Source organism: Panthera uncia (assembly GCF_023721935.1).
Source record: "Panthera uncia isolate 11264 chromosome A1 unlocalized genomic scaffold, Puncia_PCG_1.0 HiC_scaffold_17, whole genome shotgun sequence".
Classification (NCBI taxonomy): domain Eukaryota; kingdom Metazoa; phylum Chordata; class Mammalia; order Carnivora; family Felidae; genus Panthera; species Panthera uncia.
In genome coordinates this window covers 78557868-78570428 of record NW_026057577.1, presented here as the reverse complement: position 1 = coordinate 78570428, position 12561 = coordinate 78557868, and the positions used below count along the sequence as shown (strand labels likewise).

The window sequence follows — 12561 nt, the reverse complement described above, 5'->3', positions numbered from 1 at the left end:
CCACTTTCTTTGACCTAGAACAAATCACTTAGGCCAGGGTCATTTAAAAGTTCCCTTAAAATGTTTTCAACGGTTGTAACAAAATAAAAGTCTTTCCAAGATAAGAGTATGTTAGAATGAGAAAATAAGTAAAAATCCATTGCTTTTCTCAAGAGTTGAAGAAACATTCTTTGTTCAGTTAAAGGCCAATTTGCTTTTGTAAGTTAACTTACAATCTTATAAAAGCTTCCCAAATCCCAAATATTAGAATCACTTAAATAATTATGTTAGGGAAGGAAAAAGACACACACACGGGCATTACATAAGGAGCAATAGCCTGGAACAGTAGCCTAGATGAGCCGGAGTCTGGAAGATCTGGGGGTTCTGAACCAGTTTACATTTTAATCCACCCCCAAAAGTCTTTCCCTCCTTGACTGCTGACTACAGGAGCCCTGGAAACAGAGGTGCAAACACAGCCAGGTAGAAGTCAGAGGCACAAAAGCAGCTCACCTCAGATTTGAGCAAAGAGTGAAATTCCACTGCTACATCAGCTAAGCCTCTAAAACATGGTATTTTTCCAAAAAGGAAAAAAATAAATAAAGCCATATAGGATGGCAATTTGTTTAAAGGCAGGTTGTGTTATGGCCAATGGAGCCCTGTTTAGTATAAAATACTAAATTCAATAAAAATGGGGGGGAGGAATAAAGAGTTCAAAATTAGAAACCATGTGAAAAGTCTATAGAAAATGGGATTTTTTTTTTCCTGCAGCTCAAAGTGATCCAGCCTACCCTTTTTTCTTGATGGGATACTACCTACATTAGGAGCACAAGATCATGGAGAGCACAGAAAACAACACTGAAAGGAGCTCTCCAAACACACTCTGTAAACTACAGACCTAGACTTTCAAAACTTACAACCAAGCTGAAAATTATTTCTCTTTACTAACCAGATCATTGCAAATATGTCATATCTCAAACTTCCTACCCCTTCATTTTTGCCACAGAGGTTCACTAGTCTTTAAAACCAAAACAAAAGAGCTACATATTTCTATTTAGCTCAAGAAATTACTTAGGTGCACGAGCAGGGACAGATGTCACAGGCACCCAGTTGTGTTTCCTCATGGACTGAATGCATACCATTGCCATGAATATATCCTTTACCCTGAAATACAAATGAGCTACAAAAGTAATTTTTTTTTTTTTTACAAAAATGGGGCCTAAAAACAAGTCCTTAGGTGGAATTCTTGAACAGTAACTAGCCTGCTGATGATGGACCTTGTTTAAAGCACCACACAACAATGTGTGTTTACATCACCCTTTTATTTCATAGTTAGAAATAATACAGTTCCACAGGGTAAATCATCAATAAATAACGGTGTTTAATCATTAAACGTAAAAATCCCAACTCTTTGGCATCTGACAGGATTCTATTTCTTGTCAAACTAATGACTGTATAGATATAGTTAATCTTAGTGATCATTCGTCAATACAATATGTTACAAAGGTGCAATTTACTTTAAAATATACAACAGCTGAAAATTTCCAGCCCACCAAGAAATCTGACCAACACAGTCTTCAGACATGGGTCAACTTCCCCAAGGCTCTTTCACACGATTTGCCTCAGTGAAAGTATAATAAATGTTGATTTAAAGAGTTCCTAGGGTTTTCTAATACTTACTCTGCTCTACATAGAGTTAGCCATTCATTCTGGCTAAATAAAAGTCATTATCTGCACCAGGAATGACCCACTCATTAATAAAAGGTGTTCTTATTTTATAAGCAAGATGGCTAACACCTAAGAAACAGTCCCCAAAATAAAATTTCAAATAAGCAGTTCTATGCTGCCAGAAATGCCAATTCGGTAATAAATTGCACCTTCAAGAGTCAAAAAAGAAAAAAAAAAAAAAAATAGAAACTTTTACAAAAGGTTAAGTTACATACATTTTCCTCAAAATATATTCAAGAATAGTTGAGCTGTATTTGTTACTAAAGCCAGGGCATTATTTCTTTAGCAACAAATTAAACCAGTGCAATTGACATAAATTGTTAAGTAATCCAGGATTAACCCATTAAAACTGTAGAAGCCCTTTAGGCTCCCACACTAATCCTAGAAACTGAAATTTCAATGAGCGCTTTGAGCTGCACAGAACTAAAACTGGAATGACCCGATGCCATGCTGAATGGTATCACTTCATACTTAGTTTAAGCATTCGATAGTAGAAATCATGAGTCCTTCTATTAAAGTTTCATTCACTTACAGAACATTCAGATGCAAACAGTATTATGCCTATCATCCACAATTAAAAGAATCCTTTCCATTTTAAAGTTCCAGATGAATTTTAACTTAGAAAGTAAGCACTAAGGAAACTTTTTTAACTTATGAAAACTTCATATTGGAAACTTTCTGGAAAAGCTTCCCCCCACCCATTGTAAAATAAATACTTTGTATCCCAAATTTAATTGTATTAAGACACACTTTAATAATGCTATAAAGAAATATTTTACAGCCATAGAGATCAATAACTTTCCATGCGGAAATAAAAAAATTCATTGCTCAATAGTATTATTGAGGGAAGTGAAGAAAGATTATTCTCTTGTCAATCTGAAATGTTAATTTTTTCAGTGCAAAACCAGTTATAAAATCTTTAAACTCAATATTTAAAAATAAAAAGTGGTCCAATTCAGCAATGTTCAAGTTCTAAATTTCGTAAAACAAATCATTACATACATTTTATAGTAAAATACAGAGATTAAAGAAGTACTTGAGTACTTAAGGATATCAATTTCTAATGAATCATACCAAGTCAGCAACAACCAAGCATGTAACATTCCCAATTTGAGTGTCAGAATCATAAAGATGGTATTACTGTACCCGAAGCCTTTTTTCCTAGCTAAAAAGCTATACAGACTAACGGCCAACATTCTGTGTTCTTTGCAGTTGCGTGCTCTAGAATGATTTCCCCCAAAGTACCTGTGATTTCATCCCTGCATTTGAAATCTGATCCAAACAATTTTTCTGTTCCAGAAACGCTGAGCTGATATAACCATCTGTAACATGAAGAGTCCTGTACAGAGTACAACAGTGGGTTTCCCGCCAAGCGCAGGCTGGCCTAGACTGGTCTTTTCCCGCCAAGCGCAGGCTGGCCTAGACTGGTCTGCACTCTCTGTAAGTCATTCATGTGTTATTCCTAGCAAACACACGGTCCCCTCTGAGGGTTAGGTGTTGAAGCTGGTACTGGAGCACTTCGGTGTCGGCTGGCTCCTTGATGTTCATTTTGTCTAGATTGAGGTAGTCCAGAGATTTGGAGTGAGCCCTCTTACCTTTAAGAAGACAAAGAGGCAGGGGCCCATGGAGGGCCTTGTAAGGTTCATAAGGTAAAGATTTAGTGCACTTGTCTCCCGAGCTGGGCATCCGCCTTCGCCTCCTGCCATTGACCGCTGGAATCTCGTATGGCTGGTAGTACCTACTTCTGGTTTTATACAAACGAGAGGAACGTGCAAGTCCTGCATCCAGCTGCTTGGAGCGCATGGAAGGCACAGCTTCTCCCTTACTCTCTTCACCTCCTGTGCACTTCTGGGCTAACTTCAGGAGTTCCTCACCAGTTGTGAAGCCCACCAGATAGTTAGAGTCCATGTGCAGGATCTGGTAGCCTGACACAGTCCGGCGCATCGGCGAGCACGGCGTGCTGGAACAGCGCGGCTTCTCTGCTTCTGCCTTTCCTGGGGAGCTCGCCTCCGCCACAGGCAAGGGCAGGGTGGCCAGGGTACTTCTGGACTCTCCATTAACATCTACTTCCATCTTAGGCACCAGTCTGCACACCCCTGAAAGCAAACAGACTCAGACTGTAAAGGTGTAAGACACAGAAACCTGGGCCACGCTGATCATTTTGGAAGGCTCAGGGAGCATGAAATAACACTGGCCTGAAGAACAGCCAGTGAACAACCGCCAGATTTTTATCTGTGTCTATAAAGCATTCCAGAGCAGGCATAAAATGACTACTACTTCTCTGCCTTCAAGAACTCAAAGGCAGGTTAAATTAAAGCCTGGAGTACTACTAAAAGGTTCAGACAAGAAGCAAACAGAAAACAATACTTCTCTAAATGAGGCACTCCACACAAATCACACGAAGTTTATTTCTCGATGTGCTATTAAGCAAATCAAATACAGATCTCAACATTAAGCAAATAAAAATACACACAGCTTATTTAGCAAGAATCCACTAAACGTTCCCAACCTGAAAATTTAAATCTTTACATTTTCCATCATGTAACTGAAAACAAGCACTCAGCTCCTCACGCCCACAATTTTGTTTTTCAATTGTGTTTAAGGGACTTTTATGAAAGATAAAAACCTTTCTGCAAAGGTTCCAATCAGACCCAATTTTTCTTTTTAAGGTATGGGGAGCCTTCAGGGAAAGTTCCCCAAATGTTGTAAATGTTGTTCCTCCCATACACCCAATGAATTGTTTAGAGCAAACCATTTTGTAGTTTAAAAATAAACCCCAATCCAATACATCAGGTCATTTTTAACAGTGAATTTATATAAAATATCAGATGTACTTTGACTGTTTAATCAGCTATTGCTCTGAGAGTTATTTTATTTTGCAATACCTAAAACACTGTACTTTTGAATAGTGTAAAAAATGGCAGAACAATTCTCAATGAATGCTGATATTATTCACCACGATTATCACATTACATAGTTTGGAAAACCCTACTGACACCAAGTACCACAAATAATGGCCACGTTTCTAGAAAGCCGCAGATAAATCAAACTTTGGAAAATAAAATACTAAGGAAAACCGAGTGGCCGTGTCATTTCAGAGAAACTTTATTTCTACTTGATCATCAATTAGAAGTAGAAAACACAGTTTTAAGAATCTCAGATGGCTAATCAAAACGATGTCTAAGAGTCAACTATTAAGATGTCAACTTTAAGATGAAAAATTTATTGAAAAATAAATTTATTAAATAATTCTTATAAAATCTCGTTGTAAAACAACCTTTCCCTAATTGAAGCTCTTCCCAAACTTTGGGTATTCATTTAAAATCCAAGCAATTCTAAAGCTTTAGAAGAAAGAAAAAAAAAAAAAAAAAAAAAGAACCTTATTCCCTCATTTACACACTATACTCTCCTTCATTAGAAAATAAACCAAGACTATGAAGAAGTTCCCAGATACTATCCTGTCCTCACTACAGCCCACATCTATAGCACAACTGAAAACTAACACTAATAAGGATTCCTGAGATACAGCAAACGCCAAAGGGATCCACAGAACTCTACTTACTTCCTGTTCTAAATCTTAGACTATACATTCCCAAATTTAATTTAATCAAGATACTGTAGCCCTTCAGACCCTCCGGATTTAAAGTGATTGACTTTATTCTATATTATTAATGTAAAAATAAATTTATATTTGACCGTGTAATTTATAGCTCTGTTAACAGGACAGGAATAGTAGGCGACTATCAGCTACTTTGACATGCATACAAAAACTTAAGATTTCTTACCTAATCAACTTGAGAGAACCCAAGCCTCGTCAAACCTTATGCTGAATAAAAAAATGTTGACCCTAAGCCAAATGACAGACTAATTTAATACTTTCTTTCTCGCTAATTCTACAGCCCAGAAGAAGCACAAGACAGATTCAAGGCCTCCAACCTACCTAACCTGACAGGCAGCTATAGGCACGAAGTGTTTCTCTGATACTCCATTCTGAAAGACGAGGAGGGTCAGTGAGGCTAAAATAACCCAGGCTACAGAGGAAAGAGAACACACATCCAGATGGGTACCTCACTCAAGAATGACCCAGGAGATGACACTCCAGCAGTTAGTCCACATTAAGTGACACAATGGTTTAGGTCTCTTCCAAATCTGGTACCCCATGACAGTCCACAGACCTCCACCAGCCACGTTCCTGCATTCTCATTTGGTACATTATAAACTTCCCCAAATCCATGAATTCACACTCCACCCATTCTGATTTGGGTAATAATTCAAACGGAGCTAGGCTGAAAGTCTTTTTCGCCTCTGAAGGATAAAAATTGCTAAACAAGGTAACACACAAAATCACCACAAAGAAGAGCAGGCACAGGCTTCCATGATCAACAGAATCACTTGGAAGTGTGTGCCTATACTAAGCCAATTCTGCTGCATCAAGACAGACCATCAGGAGCTGTGAGACTCTCTAGAGGATGAGGATAAAGGGTGGCAGGATACAAAGGTCTGAGAGTAAAAGGCAGAAATTATCTATTATCTAGAAAATAAGCACCTAGAAAATGAGAAAACTTAAGACAGTGAGTAAAGTGATTGTATAAAGGTCAAAATCTGATGGAACATGAAACATGAGGTACGTAACCACCACTGCATAAGTTTCCAGCAGCCATAACATCACACAAAAATATCACCTGGCCTGGGCAAAACTGCCTAACAGGATCTGCAGGCATCTACCTGATAGACAATGATTTCACCCAGATTGTCAAACAAAAGAACAGATGTGGTTAAAGAGCTCTGGAAATTTCAGCCAAGCAGCCCTGGTGTAAGAAACCTACCGTGATTTTGCTAAGGTAAACAACCCGGCTCCCTTGTTAGAAAACACCAACGAACCAGAAAGTCAAAGAAATAGGCATTTCTTATACACTCTAACAAATATTTAGCCTAGTAACTAAGGTCAATACTCTACGTCAGATTTCTGAATTATAGTCTCACTGTGCTGGAACATAAAAACGCTGTTTGAAATACACATAAAGCTGCAACCTACTCAATCTCTCTTGATGCACAACTGTAAATTCTGGAGAACTGTGCACATTTTTGCTACAAAAGCATCAGTATTTCTGCTCCAAACAGTAAGAGAGTCTCAAAACTAACAGCTCTTTTAGGTGGCTTCACTGGTTTCTGCAGTGTGCTGCCAAATTCATGAGAACATCTTCAGACCTTAATATTCACGTAGGAATGAATGTCAATGCTGCAACAACCTGAACTCTTGCAGACCACTTAGTTTTTGTTGTTGTTGTTGTTGTTGTTGTTGTTTTAAAGGATCCTTTTTAATTAATATATGGCCTTTCTAAAGAGTATCTACTATGCAGCACTAAGGAAGCTAGGTGGCGGCGGGGTTTCAGAAAAGAGAATGCTGGTTGGCAAATATTTTGTTTTTAGCTAGGTGGAATGCTGACTAAGCAGCATGCCTTCCATTCTTCAATGTGACTGAAAGCAAAGTTTTTATGCTATTAAATTCCTTAGAATTTCCTGACTGCATTTGCACACTGGAGCAAGATCCTGGGAACAGTTAGCAAATCAGCTTCCACAGGCTATCTCTTAAGTGGGTAGAAGTAGTATAGATCACATCTAGTGTGTTCTGAAGAAGTCTAGGTACTTTCTAATTCTGCAATCCTACAGAAAAAAAAAAAAATAATAATAGTAATACACCAGTGACGCTAAAGATGGATGTCCAATATTTCACATTGCAAAATTTCTCACTAAAAGCACTCATCAGGAAACATGGCTACCATGACTACAATTGGAGATGGCCTTTGTTTGGCAGAACATGCTTCATATTTTCCCATGAAAAATTTGCTTATAGGTTTGTTATTCTTCATAAACTGCTCATGACTAAGCATTTTGCTTCATATCCTAAAATAAACTGTGCATCATAAACGCATACTGCCAAGGTAAAAGATTACAAGAACTCTTGTAAACACTGCGGGTGTGTGCAACAGGCACCCTCTCCCACTGCATCAATAAGAATAAACATGAGGCAGGAAATCAGGCACAATGCTAACTTCTGCATTGCTGAACACTAGAAATCAGAGACCAACAATATCCTTATTGATTCCATTAATGCCTTTCATATATAGCTTAAAGCAAAAATAAAAACTGGAAACAGAAAACAGGGAAAGTATTGTTAATAATAACAAAAGCAGCAAAATTTCTGTTGATAGAAGAGTCTAGAACAACACAGTACAATGAGAATAGAAAAGTCAACTTGTAGCTGAATAGTACTTTTAAAAGTGAGTTTCTTAAGTACGTTCCAAGAACAAACATAATTCATATATTTTTTAAAAATTTTATATAATTAAAAAAATTTTCTTTAATTCCATATCAAATTGCCTCACAATCTAATCTGTCACAAGGGGACTAACATATACTTAATAAAACATGCAAGACTGACAGTGTTCACGGATGCCATTTATTTCTTTGAAATAGATGAGGATTCAAAATTAGACAACACTAGACAAGGTAACACGTTTTGCTAGAAAAATGTACACAGTGCATACAGTGCATATTTTAAAAACACTAGGTACAGCCTGCAATTATGAATTTTGGTTGCAACTAATGCCAACAGGTACAAACCACAACACACATGTGGGGAACCCAGTACAGCAAGATGAGCACGTTCAAAAGACTGTGACCTGTCTAGAATGTGTTCAGCTTTGAACACTCCCCAGGAAGTCTAACTTCCTAAGCATGTGGCACAAGGGGCCTTAAAAAAATATAACCTAAACACCTTAGCTCCTTAGACCAGCTCTGAAAATAGCTGAGAAGTTTCACAATTGCCACACAAAGAATTCTTTTCGAGAAATACTGCATTCTGGGAATTTTTTTTTTTTTTTTAATCAGGCCTATCGAAAAAAGTCACCACCAGTAATCAAAAAATTGTTCCATATGTTTGAACCGCTTTTAGTAACACACAGCAATTCCATTTAAAAGAAAACAGATATAACTGTCTAAATATACAGAACAAAAATGTCAACATGTGAACCAAATCCTTTTCAAGAAATGAACCATTTGGAATAAAGCCGGCTCTTGGAAAATGGGGAGTCTCCTAAGCATGACTACTGTCAATCTAGTAATATCTAGAACCACCTAGTTTTAATGCCAGAATGATCTTGGATTGCATGGATGCTGAACTTCTGAAGCCATGAAGGCAGGGGCCTGCCCAGAGTCAGGCAGACATTTCCTGGTTTCCTGTCTCCATCAACTTCATCATGCTGGGCCTGCAGCACATGGTTCCCAAACCTGTACACATGCTAACATCATCCAAGGAGCTTCAAAAAATACTGATGTCTGTGCTCTACCCCAGATCTGTGATTTAATTCATCGGGGGTACAGCCTAGGGTCTGAAGTTTACAAAAGATCTCCAGGAGATTCTACTATGCAGAATGTTCAGGAACTTGTCAGAGAACTTACCGAGGAGGAGAATTTCACTGCCTTTTTTGTTTGTTTGCTAGCTTTCAATCAGTGATTATTGTCATATTAGTGGATATCATTTTTGTATGCTTTGAATTGCTAACAACCTATCCCTAAGACTTTTAACTTACTGTTTCTAATCCATTGTGGGCTTAATAATGATCTGCTAACCAACCTTGTTAAAACCGGATATAAAATAAAAATAAATCAGTGCTGAATGAGAACCAGGCCCCTTCATCTGCACATACTTTGGTACAGTTTCTTTAGTTTCTTAGCAGCCTCTGTCAGATACAGCTCTTTGGACAACAGTCTGGCAATTACTTGTACAGTTAAAATAAGTACTTATTAAAAAACCCACCTACCCAACTTGTAGGCATTTACCTACTAAGAAAAATGAAAATATATGTTCACACAAAGACCTGAATGCGAATGTTTTTAACAGTTTCATTCTTAATCACCAAAAACTGGAAACAATCCAAATGTCCATCAACAGGGAAATGGAAAAAGAAACCATGGTCTGTCCATACAGTGGAATACCACTCAGCAACAAAAAGGTGCAGACTAGCATTACACAAGTGAAAGTTGCAGACAGAAAATGCTACATACTGTGTGATCCTATTTATAGGACATTCTGGAAAAAAATCAATGACTACAAAATGCTACAACGGGGGGTGATTAAAATATTCTACATATTGACTGTAGTGGTCTTTCTACAACTGGCTACATTTGTCAAAACTCATCAAACTATACAAAAGGGTGAATTTCACTATATATAATTTATATATCAATAATTCAGACTTTAAAAATAAAAGAAGTCTATCACATATTTCCAAGTTTTTGACTGTCCTACTTTTAGAATTCTTCACATTATCTAATCTCAGAATCAGAAGGAATCTTAATGGCTGTTACAGTGTGTGTTTGAACACCTTCAATTACAAGTAACTTACTGCCTCTTGAGTTGGTTCATTTCACCTTCTGCAGCTATGCTAGACTGTCCTATCATTTATAAATATATCTATAATTATGTATACATGCATTTGTCTACAGACATGGATCTGGAGAGAAAGATAGAGACAAACAGACAGACACACACATTCTTGTAGCTTCTTCTCACTGCAAGTAGTTTTGTGCTTTATTTAAATCAGATGAGTTAATAACCCAGCCACAGTACTTCTTACTCAGTATCCTCTAAAAGTATTTTGTGGGGCGCCTGGGTGGCGCAGTCGGTTAAGCGTCTGACTTCAGCCAGGTCACGATCTCGCGGTCCGTGAGTTCGAGCCCCGCGTCAGGCTCTGGGCTGATGGCTCGGAGCCTGGAGCCTGTTTCCGATTCTGTGTCTCCCTCTCTCTCTGCCCCTCCCCCGTTCATGCTCTGTCTCTCTCTGTCCCAAAAATAAAAAAATAAAAAAAAAAAAAAAAAAAAAAAAAAACGTTGAAAAAAAAATAAATAAAATAAAATAAAAGTATTTTGTACTTCTTGCTTTCTTTCTCAAAACTGAAAATGTAGTAATGTTTCCATTTTGTCAATGTTTTAAAATGCATTTTCATAAATCTAATAAGCTACATCTACCTACTGACACCAAAGTGTTGGTTTTCCCCCATCATTCTTTTGAGTCATTCTGCTGCTGACTGCTAATTTGGAAATCACTCATTAGGAAACTAGATTTTTTTTCCCCAAGGATTCCCCCCACCCCCCAAGGATTATGATGACTCTAATTCAAAGGAAGGACCTACAAAAACATTGCCCAAGCAGAAGGACATACCAAAGCATGAACTCACACTAACACACTTTTTAAAATGCTAAAAGCTATAATGATCATTATTAAATGTTTTTCACCTTCAAAGAGATGGAGTCACATGGACACCTGTGTTAGCACAGATACACAGATGACACACTGAAAAAGAACTAAAAGAGGACAACAGCACTGCATAATTTGAACAAGTTTAAATTCATGGAGTAATAAAAGGAACGTCATACTTGCAGTGAACTGCTACATGACCAAGTGAAAATGATGCTCCATTCAGTCACCTGTTTGCCATTCTTTATGTGGGAAAATATACAACTAGAACTTTTTGCAAATTATTGTGCCAATCCCTAGGGATTCATGTTTACTAAAATCTCCCTGAAATTAGAGCAACTACCTCTTAACTACTCTATTTTGAAATCTTATTCCATAAAACGTCCTGTATCTTATAGGGAATAAAAAAAAAAAAAAAAACCTACTCAATCAATGAAGCAAACACTTCAAGATAGTAACAGTCTCATTCTGCAACAGTAATTTCAGTTCTCATCATGAAAAAATTCGTAATTGTAGTGTACATATTTGCAATGATATACTGACATTTCATGTTGATTGTTTATGTGGTCCTTAAATTACATTACGATACTATGTTCACACAACTGGTTAACAAACAGAAAAAGCAAAATATAACTCACCAGACTAAATCCCAGAAGATGTCACTGTACAATGTCCAATGAGTCCCAAGGGAACACAGGCATACTATTTTTTCTGATCTACTCCAGATACTAAACATGGAATATAAAAATAAACCTTTAATATAACAAGTAACACAACTTAAAAAGCAATTATAAGAATTCTAACTGCAAAAGAGGATGAAACTAGCAGGAGGTACTAACACCAGGTACAGGTTAGAGAGGACACAATATTAATTCATTTCATTAAAGCAATTTGAGTTCAGCTAAATTTTAACTTCAAACACTTTATCATGTTTGTTCCTCTGTATTCTGCTGCTGAAATTCTACCTTGAGACTAAGAGCAGCTAACTGGACTAAAGACAGAGACACAAAAATTTGGGGGGTTCAAAGTCGATTCCACCACCAATTCGTGTGTTCAAGAGATTCAGAGTATCCTATGGAAATAGTAACCCTGAGGCTGAGGTCAAAAGAACAGGTCCTAGTCCTGGCCTTGCTAACAACGCTGCCTCTTGACCTTGCATCAAGAGCAATTATTTAATATGAGGACAGTACCACCCTTCCTCCTCATACAGTTGTTGTATGGATCTAATGAGAGGAGGCAGGTGAACATATTCTGCAAAGTCCTTTATGGATGTGTGATGTTATTGTCATGCAATTAATTTTTGGTGTCTACTCATTTTAGCCACAAAATAGCAACAATTAAAAATCCTTCATAAGACTGCTGCTCTGAAGCAAATAAACGGAAAGGTCTTGGAAAACAATGCCCTTCCTTCCTTCCTTCCTTCCCAGCAACAACTTGAAAAACACTTCTTTGGAGTTACCACAGTACTTAAGGTTTCTAGCATCTCCTTTGTGTCTTCCCCCTACCTGGGAAGGTAATGTGTAAGAGAATCTATCTGTATCTCCTACCTTCCTAGTTAATTGGCTTAACTTCTTAAGGCCAAGAAAATTCCCCAAAGT

General features: G+C 37.5%; 1 protein-coding gene across 1 annotated transcript in view; it reads right to left on the bottom strand.

The window, feature by feature from the left end:
- Positions 1-1281: 1281 nt before the first annotated feature.
- Positions 1282-12561, bottom strand: part of MACIR (macrophage immunometabolism regulator) — a 17404-nt gene continuing 6124 nt past the window's right edge. The window contains exons 2-3 of the mRNA XM_049647688.1: positions 11602-11691; positions 1282-3800 (exon numbers count right to left, since the gene is read on the bottom strand). Coding sequence (XP_049503645.1) covers positions 3154-3777 — 624 coding nt within the window. The 5' untranslated portion in view covers positions 3778-3800; positions 11602-11691 and the 3' untranslated portion in view covers positions 1282-3153. The remainder of the gene's footprint in view (positions 3801-11601; positions 11692-12561) is intronic.